Raw genomic sequence first — 21,876 nt, 5'->3', positions numbered from 1 at the left:
TCCTCTTGTATTTGAGTAAACTGTGTACAAGAACTGCAAATTCAACTACAAAAAAACTGAGTCAAATGAAGTATTCTGCTTCATCACCCTAAGAATTCACCTGTATTAGCTTTAAGCAGAACCCAGGTTGAACTCAAGCACATATTCAGACATTTTAAGATTCTTATTACTCCTTTTAGGTCCACTACAAATGAAGTTATTGCTACATTATTTCACCTAGCCCTCTTTGAAAAACATGGAGATGCAGTTTGCTTCCTCTTTTACAGTAGAGCAAAAACTTACTTGGCTTCTGGCATTGTTCTGGCATCTTAAGTTATGCAAAGCCTTTACACTTTTGCATTCCAAGCCTATTGCTAGCCTTATTATAAGGCAAAAAGGCATAGAAGAGTTGTTAAACCAGTTTTCATATCTTCACTGTACAAGGTAACCTCAGTGTATTTTACATTTAAGTGAGACTTACTGTTTGCACTGGAGAAGCTGACTGAACACAGGTTCATTCCTGACCACAATTGACACATGTAATGGCGTCCTGTAATTGGAGCAAAGTACAGTTACATTAGTAATAAGTGAGACACTTAAGATTTTGGCCACGGTCACCAACACGCCCCTACAGATTTATGGGGTTAACTTTTGTCTCTGCTTTCAGGAGAAGGGCACGAGCACATCTTGAAAGAAAGAGCAATCTACCCTTTTAGTGGACATGATTCAAATTAATTTAGTAGTAAGCAACTCTTGACACTAATGTAAGAGCTAACCTTCAAGGAAAAAGCACAAGAGCTTGACCTATCAGAATTCAGTAGCTGATATACTCTAAGTCTTCTATATCATTTTATGTACTTGTTTGCCAGCCCAACCTGACCTGTAAAGCAGTTTACAGGCCCCACACTTCAGATAAACACGCTGCAGGTACTGGCTCTGAGATAATTTCAGTTTCACTGACAGCTTCAAAGAGAAGTACCTTTCAGGAATACTATTTATCATCTTAGTTAGCTTGCTTTACTGTTCAGTGATTCAATAAAGGCAAATTGTGTGCCATGTGTTCTAACATAATCAACTCACCCCAGCTTTCTATAGCTGGGCTATGTTTAATTGGTCATGACAGGGTACCACTCAGCCTGCACAGCTTTCTGCTTTGAGTGCTATCCACAGGTCTCAAACTGGATTAATGAATTCACCTTTCCTGCTTCCAGTATCACCTGTGCTTTCCTGGCAGACCTTAGGAGGTTCTTAGCAGGCTGCATCTAATCACTACAGTATTATCTGTTAAACTGGTAGCAGACTTTACTTCACCCAGTATTTACCTTCCTTTGTTGTCTTGCATATTTGGATTGGCTCCTGCCTGCAAGAGGGACTCTGCTATCTGTGCCATCTCTGCCATGACATCTGGCAAATGCTTCTTGGGGCTGTATGACGCCACAAGGTGCAGAGGAGTCTCCTGGTCTCCCAATGTAGCAGCATTTACACGGGCACCATTTTTAATGAGAAAATTTGCAGCAAATTTATCTCCTTTTGTGAAAGAGAACAAGGTTATTTATGGATATGTACTTTATATACCCTATATACTTTATACAAGTCCAGAAAATGGACAGACATGATTTCCCTACCGTACAATCATTCCAATACAAGTGTCTGCTCTTAGAATGCCTTAGCAATAGGTAACTTCAAGAACACTTCACTGCAAAGTCAGGACTAAAATATTTCATAGCCACCCCTTGGAAAAAGTGTTTTGCCCAGAGGTTACATGCGACTCAAGTTCACACACTAGTTTACTTGTTATGGTGATACTGAGTTTGCTAGTTCCTCTATCAAGATAAATCCTTTGCTGCTTTAATGCACAATTGGACAAATCGTGAGACTAAACATACAAGTAGTTTTTGAACAAAAGGTACTATTCCAGGACATCAGTCAAAGGTGTGCAGTTGAAGTTAGTCATCATCTGTTCAGTCTTGCTACATAAACAAGCAATAACACAGCCTTTGCTCCTGAAAGTTTAGGCCCCATTATACACAGGGTAAGGGCTTCAACAGTTAGGACCCACCATGCATGGCATTCCCAAGAACTGCCTCTTGAGGGCTTCTCAGAAGTCAGAACTTAGGCCCACTTCAGTACATGAAACCTTGGACTTGAAACACCAAGATGCAGAGAATGACTTCAGGATAATACTAATTCCCCTTACTCCAAAGACTACTTTGAATAGACATATTCACAAGTTGCTTGTCCTGAATGCAAGACTGGAGAACAAAGACGACTGTTTGCCTGTTTAAACAATATACATTGCTGTATTATCTCTGCCAGCAAAAACCAAAATCCCATTTTCTGATTTCCATATCTGAGATTCCCCCCACTCTCCAGGGATCATAAGAAATAAGAATCATGTGGCAAGTTCAGACAATTTACTTTAGCTCCATTTCCAAAACATGTGATTGTTAACAGTGATTAATTCACTGAAGCTTTAGTTACTGAAAAGCAAGCATTCATTCTCAGAGCTCTAGCTTAGACTGAAAGCAGACATTAGAACTAGGGGACAAATGCTAGTATTAAGTATGAAGACCAGCCTGCTGCAATCTTTCTAGTGCTTTATAGGGCTGCAGCCATCACAACACTGACCTATGCCTAGAAGATCTCCTACTCCTGCTGCTGAAGTTTCATTCACAGGATCAGACACCAGCATTACCCTGTTTAGATATGTAGGAGATTAGAGGAAGAAGTCGGGAGCTGTATTTTGAGCTCACAAAACTTAAACTACTTCTAAGAGTCCAAAAGAGCTTGCTGTTAAAAATAAACTTATGCTTTTAATTTGTAGCACTACAATATCCATGAGGTCCAGTCACAGGTAAGGTTCCTGTTGTGCTTGGCTTTCTGGAACAGACAGAGCTGCCAAAGATACCATTGCAGGCAACTAGCAGCACGAGGCGTTCACTACAGATTTTTACCAGACTCTGGCCATAGGCCAAGATGCTGCTGCTCCAAAGCCTTCCGAGTACTGTGGCCATGGCAACCAGGTCCTACTGCGCTCCAGTTCTCATAAGATACATTTTCCACTCTAAGGTGGAGAAGAGCTCAAGATAATCATGTAGTTGTACTCAGACTCCACTCTGATAACTATGTTACTATTCACAGGAGCTTTGAAGATACTCAGACTGGCATAGAAGCACCTCCACCTGCTCCTCATCTTCCTCCAGTCAGTTCTTCCTCCCCTAAAACTTCTGTCCAGTAGCAAGCACCCTTGCTGTTAACCATAACCACAAAGAAGCATATGCTGCATTCAACCCAGGTCTAGAAAAAGGCTTCATCTTTATTCATGACTAGGCTGCCATGCTTGATTCAACTATTTGTCAGAAAGACATTGTGTTGTCAAGTTAGAATATTCTCAGTATCTCCCTACATTTCTTCCCTTAGCAGACAATACCCTACTAGATTGCTTCTGGATGTCATGTGGTATAAGTTTCATTCACCAGCCAGCAGGCTAGCTTTCAAAAACAAACAAACTCTTATTTGGGATCTAAGTTTAAAAAAAAAAGAAATAGGACAAAGTTCATCCTTGACTACAATTTTCTAACTGAAGTGTCAACTACAAAGCAACACAGGAACAGACTGTGGAATATATATTCCACACCGGAAACAACTGCAAGTTAACAAGGCTTCATATCCTATTTACTTACCTCTTTGGATGGCTTTATGTAATAGACTCCAGCCTCTCTTGTCTGCCCTATCCACATCAGCCTTGTAGTTGACCAGTGTAGTTGCAATACTCTCCAACCTTTGGGCAAGGGCTAGATCCAAAGCAAGATCTCCATTGTGATCCAATTCATTGAGCTTCCCAGGAAGCTACAACACAAATTCAGTCAACTGACATAGTTAGAGGTATGCTCACCAGCCCTACATAGTATTTTAACAGCCTGTTCCAACTACCATAACATTAGACCTTCAGCTCTAATGCAAAATGCTAGCGTTGCATTTAGGTAAGTGCATCTTACACAGGAAAACAATCAGAAGACTAGCATCACCACATGCAAGCCTACCCAGAGGGCTGTTCAATGAGAAAACACGAGTTCTACTTGCAAGCCTTGTTTAACTCACAGGAAGCAAGACTAGTACGCTCTTAGAAGATGCTGCCTATATAGGCATATTCAACATAGTACTAGGAAGAATTATTCAATTATTCCTTTAAGATACCTCAAATCCCAATTGGATTAGCACCGAAGGGTGCTAAGTACTGCTACAGTCCCAGCTTCCAATTAGGATTTGAGGCATCTTAAAGGACTAATTGAATAATTCTTGATAATTAATACTTGAATAATTCTTCCTTCCCCCTTGTTGGGGAACAACCTATTTGCTAGTTGTTTAGAGTGTTCATCCGAACAGAACAAATACCTGTTACTTCAAACACTCAATAGAACAGGAAAAGCATCTGTTCAAAAGAAATGATGCTTACTGAACTGCCATGAAGCAGCAAAGTTGACTATTATACCACTCAGCTTTAAATATGCACAGCAATATCAGGTATTGGATTTTATTAATCTGTTGCATGCAAGATGTTTTTGAAGTGTTATGAATCACTTCTGAATTATGTCTTTATGGAACCTTTACCACTAGAACTCCATTATGTACAGAGAAGTAGCTATGGCAATGATAAACATGCAAATAAGAATTAGTGACAAAAAAATCACTAACAAGGTTCAGACTGGTAGTTAGAAACTAGTTATTTGAAACACCAAATTCTAGAAGATAGACCAAGTCAGTCTCACTATACCTGTGAATCCATTTCAATAAGATACAAAAAGACTACATCTTCTCTCTCAACTTTAATAGCCTTATGCAAAGGATATTCTGTCTTTGACTTGAACATTTTATACAATAACTGAGCACTCATGCTACTGAAGTCTTCTTTACGCAAGTCATCCTAGAAGCAATGAAAAAGAAAAGGGTAAACAATACTCCTGTTTTATTTATAAACAAGGCATTGCACAATGTAATTATGAAGTTCACAAAACAAGTTCAGTTAAAAGCTCCATTTTGATAACATCATAACAAGCAGGAACAATCCAAGACAGCCTTTTAAGACTAGGAAGAAACACTCAGGAAGTTTTACATCTTACATTTTAGTTTCAAGATCAGTTAGTGAAATTTTTCTTCCCTTTTGTCTACAGACATGGAAAAGTAGCATTTTACCACACATTACAGTAGATTAACATCTAGTTTCTAAACTAATTCTCTATCTGGACTTAAATCACAGATTAGAGCTTTCTGAAAAAGGCCTGCAACTATTGAAGACTGACAACTCCACAGAACTTTGAAAAACTCTGAATAAAAGTAAACAGAAAATCAGAAGTACAAAGACCTTCTGTTTGAGTTGGTGCTCATTGGACTAAACAGAAACAACCTCATTTCCAGGTAGAATACAGTGTCAAAAGTTAGAAGCCAGAAGCAGGAAAGAGTTAAAATGGCTGACCTGCAGGTTCAGATACAAGAATCTTTTTTTTATATATTCACAGATCAAAGGACTCCCCTCTGCTTTGGCATTAGCCAAACAAAGAAACATCCACATCTGGATGATGCATTTTAGACTTAGAATAACCTAAATCCTCAGGCACTAGTCTGCTGTTGACAAGTCTTATTTTAAAGGCTAATCCATGACTCAGTTAATCAAACGTTCCTCAAAATAACAGATCAGAGCAAGTGAAACTTCCAAGTCAGTTGCAAGACTCCCTGCCACTCCCTCCATTACAGAAGATAAACTCTTCCCTGGCTTCCGTGGATTATTTTTAGAAGTAAAAGCAGGCCTGGGATTTGTAATCTGTATAGACAGAGACCAACTATGGATGAACTTCTAAACAGTTCAGAGTCCAGATCTGATAAACCACCCTCTCGCTTATTAGAATACAGTCCCTCTGATTTGGCTCCTGTTTAGGAAAGTAAGATGCTTCTTACAGTGAAGTATTTCCAATGAACAGAACAACTCTTCAGGCTATAAGCTACTTCCCCCCAGTCAAGACATTCACACCAAGACAGACAACAGACATAACCTCTAAAGACAACAAAAAAATCTTAGAGAAGGAGCCATTTAATGTGCTTTGTTTCAAACATATAATTATGAGTTAGTATTGTAGATAATACCAAATAACACACAGCACGTATTATAAAGATAACTGAGACAGACGGGAAGGGAAAAGGCACTCCTGCCTCAGAAGCAGCCCCTTCACTCACACCAGGGGGCAGGGCAGGCAGATTCAACAGCTTTTTATCAACACTCTTGCTCCTTGCAAACATATAAGGGTCAGCATGACTTTCAGTGACTAAAGTGACCTATTATCAGGAATCCAGGTAATCCCCATCCCAACTGGAATGCTTGAATGCTAGCATACCAAGAGATACTCCTGAGGTTAGACAGTACAGTAAGTTAAGCAAAATTCTATCAATTAAGTTCCTATACTCTGCAAACATTTTTCCTCTTGCTTCCGACAGTACTTACCCAGTGACTAGCAATTATCTCAGCACAATAGTTCAGAAGAGTGCTAGCATTCAGCTCCTCAGCAGTCTGATAGAAACGAATGCAGTTCCTGACATTAACTAGGGACATAACTCCTTTTTCACATCTGTCAAAATAGGAAAGCCAGTGTTCAGTAATCAGGAAACAGCTTTACTGTAATCACTCTCCCATGCTGTAACAGCGTCCTATATACTCCTTTTCCAAGATGCCAGTAGAAAACAGCTTGGCCTTGCTTTACTATAAGGCTAAGCAACATAAACATACTTTAATCAGAAGCCCTGTAAGACAGTTTCCACAAGAGCAGACTCCTATTAGAGTCCATCTAAGCTAAAGTCCCATGATAACACCACACACTGCAGGAGCCTGCAAGTGGAGACAGACATCCTAGTTCTCCCAAGGGAGCAAACTGCAGTTCATTCACTGTTATGACGTAGGGAAGACGTCTATCTTTACAAGTACTACAGCAATCACAAGCAGCTTTTGTGCCAAAGCTAGAAAAAGGCATGCCAAATACAGCTCTTTGTTTCACAAGAAGGGATAAGCTTTAACAGCAGATCCACCTAATCTTTATAGGTGTGAAGCTACTAGTTTGAGTTTATGGGAAGAAAATCCAAGTACCTCAAAATGAAGATGAAGTTAAACATGTCAATGATCTCCAAGCAGATATTAAGACCAAAAAAATGGAAATACTTGTCTCCAGGTGCAGATACCTACCAAGACATCTAATAATTACTAGTAGCATACTGTATGTGGACTTGTCACTAGACCACCATGACCAGACAACAGCTGAGATGTTCAGGTAGCACAACATGAAGACAGTTCTAGGCTGGTGCAAAGCTTGGCCTTACAGACATCAACTTCTTTGGTCAGAAGAACTGACAGCAATTTAGTTTGCTTCACGTTGAGTCACACTTAAATCATAAATTATGAGTGCCATGTACTGCTACAGCCCCAGACATTCCTTGGGCAAAAGATTATTATATCAAAGGGTACTTTATCTTTGACTAAATTCAAGGCTTCAAAGTTGTTCAAAACTTGAAGATGTTTCAATTCGTACATTCATGCTTCTCACTAACTCTAAACGGTTATTTAGAGCACTCTATACATTCAACATAACAATCTAGCCCCTACTAGAATGGTGCAATCATAATCTCCTCACAATGGTAAAGCATTGTACTGTTACATTAACCTTCTTTATGAAGAAAAGTTGCCACGAAGATGCACAGAAGAACAGCTATTTAAGTTAAAATTTTTTCACCTGTGGTATTTTAATACTGCAAGCTACTTGCCATTGACTCTTCCTAGCATTCTCTTAACAATTCCTTTCTTGCAACTCTCCAGAGCTTGTTACTAATATACTGATCTCTACTTCCTCTTAATGCCAAATTAGGGTTATTAGTTTGACTGGGAGAGGAACTGGAAAACAAACATAAAAGCTATGAGAAAAACTGCTACAGTTTAACTGTAGTGCAAGGCTTCATTTCCTGTGATAAACTGAATGTCATGCTGTATTATTAAAACTTCAAGACTTTCAAAAAGCAAAATTTTATCCAAATGCCAGCAGCTATCATCTTATTTCTATTGAAACAAGGTTGAAGAGTTCAAGAAGATTCACTGTATTTACCAAGACTCACCTTTCCCTAAGCAGCTGGAGCTGAAATTTATTAGCTAGTTTCATGAGCTCTGTCAAGAAGATATCATCTTCTCTTAGCTCAAGTTCATCTGTGTAGATCCACCGCAGCATTGCCATGGTTACCTCTGGGTCAGCATCTGGTACAGGGAGCAACAGGGATTAATAAAATACCCAAAAACAATCGCCTATTCAAGTAGTTGCTATTCCTCTGACTGTTAAAGTCACAGCTACCATAAAAAAAAAAAAGACAGCGTTGTTGAAACTGTACTGCTTTAGTTCAATGAAAATGTCAAAACAGAGGTAAAACTGGTCAGAAGTTGAAACTAGTAACAATGCTGGCACCACGCAGAAAAACCTTTTTTCCATTGGAACACTGCGCAGAATGCAAGGAGCCCTATAACATCTCCCACCTACTACAGAAATATTGCATATTTGCAGGCCAGTGATGCCCCTTTAAAGTCTCTGGTCCCTCACATACGGCTAAATTCACATCTACATTTGACAAGCACAAATCCCCTTTTCGATTTAAGAATCCTCCCTCTTTTATACTATAGCCGTATGTTATGAACTGTTGCATTCCAATAAAGGTACTTACACCTTGGTAATGACTACCAAGTACTTAAAGCTGCTGGCAGCCATTTCTAGGAAAGGTGCAAAAGAGTCAGTTTAAGAAGCTGGTTAGATTTCAGGTGTTTACAACACTGATCACAAGCTTGATGTTTCTACACAGCAAGAAAACTAGAAACCTACACCACAGGACACAAGATACACAAGCCCAATGGCCAGGGACCTTTGTCACCTAGTCAGAAGTATAGTGACAATCCTACTTACAAGGATGTAGATGAGAATTACTCTACAATGTAAGATCAGACCAATTACGACAAAAAATACCATTCATTTAGAAAAACAACATTAGTTCTTTAAGCTGTTTTGTTTGTTTTTAAAACAAAAACATACATGTTTAAGACACTGAAATACTTATCCTAAAACATCTCCTTTACATGGAGGGTTGCCCCAGATTCTTTGCAGAGTACCAGACATGCTTGGCATGGCATGTAGACTACCTCCTAAGAAACAGGAGGTTTTAGTAAGGCAAGTATCTTTTGCTGAACTTTAAGTAATCCGAAAACCTACTCGAGCTGTAACATCAGCTCTGCCTTGGCAGAGACAAGAGTTCATTTTCTTCCTCCCAACAAGAGAACCTGTGTTCATCTCTTTCTACTCTTCTTAAAGAGTAGAAAATTCTGCAGATTACATGAACTCTAAAGACACTCGATTTTAAATGCTGCCTGTATTTTCAAGTTAGGATTCAGGCAATCTTAGCTTGCAAGTTCTTAAGAGAACCTCTTAAGAAAACCATGACAGTTTTTAGGGAACAGCTTGTGCTTCCTACAACTATTTCATAACCTAATGCTTGTGCCATTTATCAAATTTTATAAAAAATTCTATTTTAGACAGTGGAAAGTATCATTTACTAGCACTTATTTTAAGAATCATTCTGTAATAGGAAGTGTTTGCATTGTTAAACATGCAAGACTGCAGTTACATTTGAGATTCTCAGACTAGCTTAAGTGTGGAGCTAGAAATACTATGGACTGCCACTTGCAACAAAACTACAATTAACTTAAGAGCTTTTTGGTAATAATCTTCTGTTAGCATAGCACTCGATTTAAAAATTCCTTGGCATCTGTTTTCTTGTAGCTGCAGAAAGATCCATAAATCCTTTTGCAAGAAAGCCTATGCTGTCTCATAAAACTAGCTTGCTGTGACTTGCTTCTTTCCAGTTTGTCTGCACTTAGGATTCATGATAAGATTAAGTGCAGAAAGTGAAGCCAATGCTTAATATTCAACATGCCAGCCAGCAAACCTGCTTAACTTCATGCCTGTCTTTATTGCTCACAAATTAATTGTATAAGACTCTTCGATACTGTTAAGTACAGAAGAAAAGCCTGTCAAGAGGTTCAAGCTGCAGAAACACTGCCCAGTGTAAGTACATGCAAGAAACAGCTACAGCAGAACAAAACACCATCTTGTAGAAGACTGTCTTTTAGAAAACTTCTCTTCTGCACCTATTTTGCAAAGGTATCAAAGTGCCAAAGCAAATAACTTTTTAATAACACATCAGTATTTGTATTCATTTCCAACACACGCTATGGTAACAAGAAGCAAGGTATTTCCGTGACACACTTCAGAGAAATTATGCACACCGCCTCAAAAAGCCCTGTCCTTAGAAAGGCAGAAGTCAAGCTCCTCCATACAGATTTGTTTTTCATTATGTTTAGTTCTACTCTAGAAAAGATAAACAGGCCACCGTTATCAACCCCTGTTCATTAAAGAGAAAGAAGGTACGTTATTGATTTAACTAGCACCAAGTTCACAAGCGTACTACCATGTTTCAGAGACAGAGCTCCATAATTAATGGATTAAGCACCACTTTTTGTGGACAGTAGTAGTCTGAAAGGTACATAAGTAACCTTTTCCCAACAGACCCTTTCATCAGTCATCCTAAAGACAATTGAAGCATTTTATTACTAAGCAATGACTGACCTGACAGATCCAGCTCCTCTGTTGAGGCAAGGTTGACAAGACTCCAAGCATCACTGCGTGCCGCCAAGACAAATTTGTGAGCACTGATGTGCTTGTCCCCAACCTTTATCTTCAGATCACTAATAAGAGAAAAAAGCATATACATGTATAACGCAGACTTCCCCTGTGCTTAGATACGTACAGATTCAGCATCTCCATAGTATCTATGTCCTGGTATCCACATTTAGGTTCACATTGTTCAAGACATCAAAACACATTTTATTGGTTAAGTACAACATGTTGCCAAATGACACGATCCTTATTTTTCTAGGGAGAAATCCAACGAGTCATTAGTATTTAAAGTGTTCGGGGGGGGTTTAAACCATTTCGGAATAAACTGCAAGGGAATATTGTAAAAGATAGGAAAATCCAACAATCTTGAGGTTAAATATGTCGCAGTGTCCACACTAATACTGTCAGCTAAGCACCAATGGTTCCAGGCAAGACCAGCAAGAGAACAAACGATGTTTGACAGCAGTCTGAGTACAAGGCAGACTCCAAGAATCCCCCGTTCCCAGGAGACCAGCTGTCAAGAACACTGATTTCATCTTGACCCCTTTAACACCAGGTTATCCTTTGTAGTTAGAAAGTACCTGCCCTGTTTATTTTAAAGTCCCATAGCTTGCAGATGCTGTGACTGTGTAGGTGTACTTTCCAAGCCATTTTCTAAATGAAAGCACTGCTATAAACTACAGTACAAAATACAGAGATGTTACTTAACAAAACTTGCACTGGGACTTGCTACCTTTCTCATTATGACTTGTAGGTCCTTTTAGACCACTATTCTATGCCTTTAAAACTCAAAAGCTGAACAGAAATAAAGTGATCCAACTCTTCTCACATATGCTACCTAACAAATCTTTTACCCAGCATGCTATAAGTTCTTGCCAGGCACAGAGTTTTTTCTCAGGGAGGCTCATGAAGAGATGTCAGGGGAAGGAAATTTTAATCAAACCTATGTATTTTCCCCTTACATGACTAAACTCCTTTACTATATTGGCATTGCTTTCAGTAATAGCAAAGAAATTGGTAAGTGTCATTGTACTCTCAGAACTAAGTCAATTAAGGGATCTAGAGTATTGAAGGTGATCCTTAATGTGCCTATGGAAAAGAAACCATTAAATCTAATTGTGTTGACATTCAAAAATACAATATCATTTATACCACTAAGTCACATATATCACTGTCTAATACCTGTTACATCATACAACCGGACAAGCCAATTTAATCAGGCTTCTTTACACACAACAGGAGTACGGAACTGGTTTCAAGGACACATCCTTTCTTGAAAGGAGGGCTTTCCAGTTGGTAGAACATATGTAATTACATGTTACATCATGTAATTAATCCATCAACTAGGTATAGATCACTTTCAAATTACTTCTGTTCAAAGGGAGCTTTGCTGTTGACAGTGAAAGCGGTCAGTTTTCTTTAAGCTTGTCTTAAATGTCAGTCTCAGAGATTAACTTCTACTTAGAGCTCTTGATTCAAGAACTGGATTCAGTATGCTACCTGACCTTAGCATGCTCTTCCAATTGCAATTGCAACTGAGGACCCTATTCATACCAGGCAGTGGAGAAAGAATTTTCCTTGGCTAAGACTAGTACCTACTGCAGTCAATAAAGTCAAAGGTTCCTGTAATGCCCCTTTCCCCAAAGGGGGATTTCTTACCTGTACTGCTCCTGCTGATAGAGTTCAGCTACAATGGCAAGAAGTCGACTGATGAAGGTGTCACTGGCATTGTCTTGGTTAGCCTCAGCAGCCAGAAGATTGCATCTCCTTTCTGTATCAACTAGTTTCTTCTGCAGCTTTACATACTCCTGGCGGAGGAGCATCAGGTGCTTTTCCAGCTTGGCCACCTCCTCTGCAGAGGCACACAATGTTACTACAAGGTTGAAACATGCACACCTTTGTTTTGCATCTGAGGGTAACTTAACCCTACAAGCACATTACACATCTAGTTTAATCATGGAGCACTCCAGTAAGAGTCTCTCCTCTCTTCCACACTACTTAAGCATCTCACCCCCAATATTAAACCTTTTACTTTATATCATTGCTCATCATAAACACATCAAAAAATCATCAGAACACAGTGATAGAAGCCACTTACAAAGGAAGTTCCTGAACCCTGTCCAGTCAGGAATGCCATCAGCTTTCTAAAACCATGGGAGTCCATGACTGTGGGAATTATGGTGGGGTAGAGGACTAACTCTTTGGTTCTTACCCATTTTTTCAGTTTAGTTAAGACGCTGTTTGACTTTACAGCTGAGGCATCAACCACAAGCGAGCATTAGAACAGTTGCTGATATACCATATCTACCTCAGAGTACTAACTGACCTGTTTAGAACTCCTCACTCTGTCAGCTAAGAAACTCCTTAGGAAATGGCCAGAGTGGAAAACAGATTCTCCCCAGAATCTATGTTTTAAAGGCCAGACAAAAATACATAAAACTCTACTTACTACTGGCACACACACATTCCTCCATTGGAGGCACTGCACTGACAAGGCATCGCTACACAGAGTCAGGCCCATGATGGCTATTTCAATTCAGGAGTAGCACAGCAACAGCACCTGGGAATCTGATCCCTGATCAAGTATTTCCATCCCATTGCAGAAGCCGCTTTTCCACCACACTTAAATGATCACTCCACAACATGTGGCAAGTTAGTTCACTGAACTCAACCCAGGCCACCTGTATGAAAAACTTCTACTTCACTGCTGGAAGGAAACATCTGTACAGGTGCTTAAAAACAGTCCAACTTATGAATACTTATTTACAGATCAGTTGCACAAACTATATGTAGCTATCATTGTGCTTAATTAATTACTTCCCCCATCATTAAGTTGATTTTTCCAATAAGGTACAAATCCAAAACCAGTCCTAACATGAGAGGGGGCAGGGAGGAGAAATTTGGAAGCTAACCAATGATTTTAAGTGGGAAAGTTCCTACAAGATTACTCCCTACCAGCCAGGAATTCATTGTTCAACAATTTTTCTCAAATATTTACTAAATGGAAGTCATTACTACAAACAATGAGAAATGAGAAACTGAGCCCTATTGGCCAGTGTTTTCTCCTTGCTTCTGTAGAAAAGTTCAACAACATAGCTGACCTTGGCCTTGCTCCAACACAGGTCCCCAGGACAGCACATCCTTCTCTAGCTCAGCTGCAGGCAGAATGCCTCATTTAGTCTTTCCTCTATGGACTGCTGCAGCAAATGCTCCCTCATAAGTCCTTTAACTTAAGAACTACTGTAATGGATAAACAGAACGTAGTTTCCCCTATTTTACTCTTCAGTTAATAATACTTAAGCAGGTTGGGCAGCGTACTTCCTTCGACAGCCTTGTATTTAGCTTCATCCTTTAAAAGTTAATAGATATCATCTCCTTTGGGATACTTTCCTTATTCTATTGAAATATACTATGATTTCAGAATTGTGCTACCAATACCACACCAACACTCAAAGAGGGTTTGAAGTTCTGCTCTGGTCTTCCTTGCTATCTAAAGATAAATGCAGTTTCAGTGTTCCCAGAACTAGAAGGACATGTCTCTTGAGCAACAGCTCCTTCCTGACTGATTCATAAGGAAGGTGTCAAGGGTGGCACAAAGCAAGCCCTACTGTTACAGCAGGGAGAGCAAGTCTGATAGGAGCCAAGGGTGATCACGGAAAGGCACTTTGAGAATCGCACCAAAAATTAGTGTATGAACACCACCGCTGTTCATACAGTGAGATTTTTAGGTGCCATACAAATTCAAATGCTAAGAACAAGAAGTTGCCTGCTGAACCTCATAGCATATATCATCTTAAAGAAATACTGCATCTTCCAGTCAAGCAATGAGAGTGTGAAGGTGGGAATAAATAATCAGTACCAGAAGGTAACATATCAAATACTGTCATTTTACCAAAGTCAGCTCACTGGCTCCAAATTACTCCGAAGTCAACAGAACACATTGCAGAACTACCTTAAACCCTCAAACAGCGGTAGCTTAAGCTTTATGCATAACCAACAATCAAGCTTGTTACTGCTGCTTCCAGGGCAATCCACGATAATCACTACTGGCAGTGAAAGTACCTCAGAGAACTGAAGCTTCAAGAAATCTTGTTTTCAGATTGACAGCATACACCTCCTGCAACCTCAGTGAGAGGGACTGATAGGTATTTGCTTACTGTAAGAATTACAAGAGCTGTAAAATAAGAGGTTTCTCTTATTCTACACAAGAACATGCACATCAGTTGTGTAGTAGCTACTACTGCACGCTTGCAGACAATATTTCATCTTACAGCACATTTCAAGCGCACATTCAAGACAGTTCTCAATGTCCAGTTAACATTCACTGCAAAAGAGCAAAGCCTCAAGTTTTCCCCTGTATATTGTTCATTTAAAGAGTTAATAAGAGACTTGCTTAAAATAAGAATTGCTTCAAAAGTAGAACCTGCTCAATCTCAGGTAAAAGCACCACCTCTATTTAAACAAGTAGCACCACAACTCCATGTTTGCTATTTACAGTCCTCAGTTTTGGAAGGGGGGAGAAGTATCATCACTTTTTAAAAATCAATATAAAATGACCATTGTATCTTCAAGCTGGCAATCATTTTGACAGGGTGCATATTATTGCCAGTCCACATTATGTATGACCATTCACCTGACTGTCTCCCACGTATAATGTAGAATTACTGCATGCATACACACATCTAATGAAGATCCTTGCATCAAGACACTGAAAGGACAGCCTCACTGGAAGATACCAGTAAGTCTCTGGCTAAACGTCTATCCACATGCATCAGTGAAGAGGATGCCTGGGTTCAGCAGAGAGGCATACACAAAGTGACTCCTTTTCCGAGCCCATAGTCCAGGTATACAGTTAACAGATGGCTAGACAAGAAAATAAAAGCAGTGTTCGTTAACAGCTTTCTGACAGATAGACTAGCAACTCATGAACTGGCAGAAGTTTATGTTCCATATCAAAGACTTTAAAGAGGACTTCAGAAAAGGTTACTGACATTTTCTTATAGGACAAGGCACAGAAGTACTCAAGAGCAACTAGATAGCTGAATCCAAAGAGATAAGTGAGGAGGCAACAGGCAATGGGATGACAGATAGCATGTACCAAAAACTAGAGGGAGGGTCTGGTGGAACTCGTTACGCTGCCAACCGCACCCACCAAAAGCAGTAACAGAAGCAATATGGATAAGCTTTTGTTTACTTATGGACCCAAGTGAAATATTTCAGAAAAATATATTATTTCCTTACCCTCTCAAGTCAGATCCTTCATCCACTGCTCCACACTCTGACTCCCATCTCCCCAAGGCTGTACAAGTTACTGCTTTCCTGTTCCTCCTCATTTTTGCACACTTATGATCTTTACCCTGACAACCATCCCAAAGTACTACAGCATACTTCCTGCTGCTTTAGGCTCAAGCATTAAACCAACAATTTTTACCAATGCCTGCATGTAACCTAGTATCCTCTGGTATTGGTGGTACAGAACTCTTACAGAAATTACAAAGGCAAGCTCATCTTTTCTTTATAAACTGTTCAATCAATTTGTAGCAGTAATTACAATAAATCTAATTCAGGACTTCTGTACACAGAGGCAATGCTTCCTTAAGAAAAAGCGCTCAGCTTCTGAGCAGATAATCAGTTTGACAAGCTTCCTTCCTTAATAAGTCTTCACTTTTCAGCTGACTCTCCAATACCATCAGTTCTTAACTACGAAAGTGTTGCTACAGACAGGTACTTTGTTTGAAGGGACAAAATGAGCCCCTCCGCCCAGATATCATAAGAAATTCAGTGGAGAGAGCTACAACTCCAGCTTACTACTCCTGTTCATGTAGGATCACTCATTGGTCATGTGCTTTCTTTAGCCAAAAGAACAGAGAATTACTTGAATTAGGGGAGAATCTTTGAGAAGTACAGATGTCCGAAACAGGACTTGCATCAACTGCAGGTTCATTCTGCAGAGCAGGACCCCGAACCAGAGCCTCAGATCCTTGAGGGTCTCAGGGGGAAAGGTTCACCACCTGAAAACATCTTTGACATCTAATGCCCATCAGAACTGGGTCACCAAGGCTTAAAAGCCTAAGAGGTTGGTCAGCTAAATATGAAACAATGGTATTTCAGCACACAAAAAGTTAGGAATTGCTCTAAGGGTTTATTAAGCCAGCTTGACTGCAGCATCCTCTCAGCTGATGCATACCAGAAGATCAGCATCTGCTACATCCTAGTTAATCTTCCACAAGTGGTTTTAAAATTCTACCACTGTCTAGGAGTTGCACTTCAAGAGCTGAAGGCTGTGCTTTCAAGACTAGAACTTACGAGCCTTCATTTCCTTTGTAACTTGGGGCATTTTAGCTCAGTTTGCCTACTCAGTTTCCTCCAGGGAGGAAAAGAGGAAGCTTCTCTCTTGCAGAAAGGAGTAGGACTGTAAAAATCCAAGTGTTTTGTCGAATCCCATTACCTCTGTTAAACTGATTTTGAAATGGTGTAATTGATAGCCTCCAAGCAAAACAAAACCAGCCTAGGAGTTCTGCAGAGCTCATCAGAGCCCAAATTTGACAAAAGGACTCCCAGCAGCAAGTGACCAGGAGGCTGCACCACAGCCTCTCCGCCTTACTCCAAGAAAAGCCGCCGCCCGCAGCGACTCCGGCAGACCACGCCGGGCTCTCCTCACCCCGGCAGCCCCGGGACAGGCGGCATCACCCACCGCAGCTCCCGCCTGACCGACGACGTGCAGGGACGGGGTCGGCGGGATGTCCCGGCGGGCTCCCCACCATCCACAGCAGCCCGGAGCCACAGATACCCCAAAAATCCCCCTCCTGAGGGGCAAAGGCGCCCGTGCCAGGCCCGCCCGACCCCCGGGGGCGTTAGCCCGCGGCCCCAGGCAGGGCAGAGTCCCCCCCCCCGCCATTTCACGTTCACCTCGGGGGCGGCCTGCCCCACCCGCCGCGGGCAGGGCCGAGCCAGTCCCACATAGGGAAGCAGCAGGAGCCCCACGCGGGGGCTGCCCCCCATCCCCTGCGAGCGGAGAAGCCACCCCGGCCAGCGGCGCTCCCCGTGCACCCGGCGGCCGCGGCCCCGCCCGGCCCCTCGCCCGGGCTCCCCCCCTTACCTTCCGCCATGTTGGGTCCAGGGCTGCAGCTCTCGCGAGAGCTGCCCCCCGCCCCACCACCCGAGCCTGGCGTTCTCGCGAGACCAGCGCGGCGCGGCGCGGCACAGCCCACTCCCCCCTCCGCCCGGCTCCGGCCGCCGCCTGCTCTCAGCGGGAGCACCGGGCACGCCGGGCGGGGGTTCGCACCGCGCCGCTTTATGCCGGCGGCTCCTCCCCGCCTCAGCCAGGGAACGGCCCCCTGAGAGCCCGCCGGCGGGCCGGCCCGGCCCCGCCCGCTCCCCGCCGCCGCCGGCGGTGCTACCCGTCCCCTCAGGAGACGGCGGGGTCCCCCAGGCCTCCGGCCCGCGGCTCTGCACCTGAGGCGTTTCGCCCGGGAGCGGCAGGAGGCAGCCGGCGGCTGGTGTTAACCGCTCTGGGCTCTCTCTTTCCCCCCGCCCCAGATAAGGCGCCGTGCCCGGATGATCCCTGCTAGCGCCTGGTGTTGGCTGTTGAACAGCGCGGTGGCCGCGGCTGCAGCAAAACGCTGACAGAGCTGGAGGGCTGGGAAACGCGGGAGAAAAACGCCCAGCACCAGGGGAAAACGCACCCCGGGCCGGGGCACGACGGTGGCCATCGCTTCACCTGCGGTTCAACCTGCACTGCCAGCCACCGTTGTGCACTGGCTTTAGCACACCCCAAAAGCAACGTGTGGCTTCTCCCGCTCAACCAGTTCCAGTAGAGCTCATGGAAGTGCCAACACGGGTTATCAATCTGATGGGGTCTCTTCAGCGCAGGGCTATTACCCGTGTCATCGTTACTTCTGTTCCTGCACGTATTGCTTTTGTGTCAGTGTCGACAGTCCTGGCAACTGGATCTGTGCCCCGTGGGTAAAAAGTGTGTTTGAGAGTCAAGACAGGCAATGACCAAGTAACAGTAACATGATCATTTTTTCAAGCCATGTGCACAACATAGCTGACCCTCCACTGTTTTCATTGCTCATGATCTGTCCTGCGCAGATGCAACAGAAATAACAAAATGTTCTACACTGGTCCAACAGCAATTTTTTTTGTTTGCTTTACAGAGAAAATTTCAAATAAATGTCTGAACACATTATACACAGTATTGTTTTACAGACATAATTTTCTCCTGATTTCACCATTAAGCGATCTTTGAAAAGTTGTTCTGCCTCCTATCTTCGTTTTCTGTGCCTGTTGGATAAAACAGCGAAACCAGAACTAGGCCTAGATCTAGATGAGCCACAGACTGTAGTTTCTAGACCTGCCATGAAACACGACCCGCCTCTCTTTTCACAGCTCAATGACAAATGCATATGACTTTGCTACATGGCTAACTTACACCACTGCTTTATGGGTACTATTGATCATCTTGAGTAACTGCGAGGAAACAGTTATTACTGCCTGGTCAGATTTAGTCTTAGTTGAATTTCTGAGTAACAACAGAGATCAGATCTCAAACTACTGCTTTGTTTTGCACCTGGGGAACCAGCAATCTCATCTTCTGTTGAGGATTTTCCTGGGCAGGAAGCCGTCTTACTACAGCCTGTCTTTAAAAGCCAAGCACCTTCTGGTTTGGTTTGAAATCACTCGTACATGCTTCTGAAGACAGGCAGAAATTGTAAGACTTGTGGTGCTCCTCTGTTTGCACTGTGATGGCACCGTACCAAGAGCAGTGCACCAGATGGTACAGACGCAATAAAAAGTCCACCCCCCATCGGCCTACCAGAAAACCAAAACACACTTATAATCACTTCAGAATTAATGTTCTCCATTTATTGATCGTCTAGTTTCAATACGCATTTTCTAGGCATCACAGCAGGAAACAATTTTAGCATGACAGCTGAACAGCCCTTCTGATTTTTACAGAGATCTTCTCTGATGCATAAGGGGCAGCATGGAGAAATATAAAAAAGGAATTAGGATGGCCATACTACTTTGATATTCATTAAAATTCCATGCTTTTCTTTTCCTTTTCCCCCAGTGATGCAGTGTTATCTGGCAAGCAGGCCACCATGTGTTGGGGGAAAAAACAGCACAAAAACTCAGCCAAGCCTCTAGAGAACTGGAAAAAGTGTAACTGATCATCCAGGAGCCTACATAAAGCTAACTAGATACAAGATCTTGGTACAAGTGAAACTGAGTAAGAATGCTGGTTTACTTGATTGTTCAACAAGTATTCTAGGACTACTCGTACGTACTGCATCTCTTCAATGGTGTTCCTGTCTTGAGGCTAAGCAGAAATTTCTGGTTGTATCAGTAACCATCATAGCCAGATCCCTTTCACGTGTGGGGCAAGAACAAACAAAAAGCCAACTGTGATCACAGAAAAGTGAAAGAGGCCATTTCCATGCCTGCCAGAGGCTTTCTACAACCTGGACGTTTGGCATCAGACCCTTAGCTGCCTCTTTCATTAAGTCATTGGGCATGAGCCATACCTGCAGGTTGTACATTGTAACAGTATCCCACAGTAACGCTCCTTCCGTTAGAATATCTGGGTCATGTGGAATGACAAACCATCTGGGTAAGCCAAACAGAAGTGGGTTTATATTTAAATAATTTACAAAAAGGGGAACCAACACTGCTGTGGAATTAACAGTTCTTCCATACTATTGATGCAAGACTAACGTTTCCAGGCCTACCCCTTAAAGAACAAACAAGCAGCTGTTCTGGAGAACAATAAAGCTTTAAACTATTTTGTGAAGTTTACAGATGAGTCAGTTGTGAACTATATGTGTTACTTAGGAAGACAAAACAGAGAACGCTTCAACTTGCTGAAAGCAGCAAGTACCGATTATCTTGAATTGCTGCCAGCTCTTTAGTTACCCTGTGGAAAGGGAACAGGAAGGGCAGCCCGTGGGGGAAGAAGTCCACTGCTAGGTTTAGGAAGAGTAGCTTCTTCCCAATGTTTTGTTTATGGAAAGAATGGCACCATGCCACTGAAATTCTGCGCAGTCCCACCTCTCAGATGAGTGAAAAAGGGTAGCCAGCTGGTGGGCAAGAAACCTCCTCTCAAGCAATTTTAGACAAGCACTCAAACGGGAACTAAAATCAGCTATTGTGTCTGGGCACTAATAGCTCTGAAGTACTGCACACATCTGCCTGCCTACATGAGCAGACTATCCAATTAAAAGCAAATTCAACAAATGATTTCTCAAAATAATTAGTTACCAAATATGTAAATGTGGACATTAAACACATCTATGTTTATCTAAACCACCTGCAGGAGGAAGTAATACCTTTACTTGTAAGTCATCTCATGCTTACTAAATGGCTTTTTTGTCCCATATGGCTGTCTTGCCACCAGTAACTGTCATCTCCTTCCACCCCAGCCCACCCCTCAAGAAACCTGTAATATATGCCTTTTAGTATATGCATGTTGCACAGCAACCTGAAACGAAGTCCAGCCAGCCAGCAAATTAGTACCGAAGGCTTCTTACAAGAGGAGTGTTTAACACTGGAACTCTTGATTTATTAGTAGGTTACTCTGTGCTGGTAAAAGCTGTGGTAAACCTGTGACAGAACAGAGAACAGTCAAGTAGTTGCAAGTTCCTCTATAAAGTTTCTTTGGTATAAAGGTATTTTAGGTAGGCTTGGAAAACTCTTGTTACCAGATACTCCGAGATTAGTATTTGCTCACTGGAGGGCCAAAGATGGTTACAATAGGAAGAAAGGTGTGTGTTTTGTTTGCTTTTTAATTATTTCAAGATTAAATACAGTATGTCAAATTCAACAAACGTTTGCTGATGTTATGTTGTTGAAGATGTTCAGGTAAGTTGTGCTCCAACTGCAGTTACCCTTCTTATTTAGATACTCAAGACAGCCAGTTTGACACATTGTTATTGGAAAAAATTATATTTTGGAAGAACTCACTACAGAAGGTGACAGAATTCCAAAAAATCAAATTACATGAAAATATACATCGCAATTTTCTTTGTACATTAGGTGAGGAAAACTCTGAAGTAGAAGGCAAAGAATATGAAGGGCCACAGAAGAGAGAAAAGGGAAAAGGAGGGAAACTATTTTTGATACCAAACCCAGAAGTTAGTCATTTGAAAGCCTA

The 21,876-nt window shown here is 41.9% G+C and overlaps 1 protein-coding gene across 2 annotated transcripts in view; it reads right to left on the bottom strand.

The window, feature by feature from the left end:
* The window catches only part of ANKFY1 (ankyrin repeat and FYVE domain containing 1), a 79,713-nt gene extending 61,855 nt beyond the window's left edge, over nucleotides 1-17,858 (bottom strand). For both annotated transcript variants that reach the window (XR_007767546.1, XM_050908879.1), the window contains exons 1-9: nucleotides 17,821-17,858; nucleotides 12,381-12,573; nucleotides 10,671-10,789; nucleotides 8,125-8,260; nucleotides 6,473-6,596; nucleotides 4,754-4,903; nucleotides 3,663-3,828; nucleotides 1,302-1,506; nucleotides 461-529 (exon numbers count right to left, since the gene is read on the bottom strand). Coding sequence is in view for 1 of the 2 variants with exons in the window: in XM_050908879.1 (XP_050764836.1) it covers nucleotides 461-529; nucleotides 1,302-1,506; nucleotides 3,663-3,828; nucleotides 4,754-4,903; nucleotides 6,473-6,596; nucleotides 8,125-8,260; nucleotides 10,671-10,789; nucleotides 12,381-12,573; nucleotides 17,821-17,830 (1,172 nt within the window). In the remaining variant the exon portion in view is untranslated. The remainder of the gene's footprint in view (nucleotides 1-460; nucleotides 530-1,301; nucleotides 1,507-3,662; nucleotides 3,829-4,753; nucleotides 4,904-6,472; nucleotides 6,597-8,124; nucleotides 8,261-10,670; nucleotides 10,790-12,380; nucleotides 12,574-17,820) is intronic.
* Nucleotides 17,859-21,876: the final 4,018 nt, after the last annotated feature.

The sequence above is a fragment of the Gymnogyps californianus genome, chromosome 20 (assembly GCF_018139145.2).
Source record: "Gymnogyps californianus isolate 813 chromosome 20, ASM1813914v2, whole genome shotgun sequence".
Taxonomy (NCBI): domain Eukaryota; kingdom Metazoa; phylum Chordata; class Aves; order Accipitriformes; family Cathartidae; genus Gymnogyps; species Gymnogyps californianus.
Note: the sequence above shows the minus strand (reverse complement) of the source record. Positions and strands in the feature narration are given on the sequence as shown.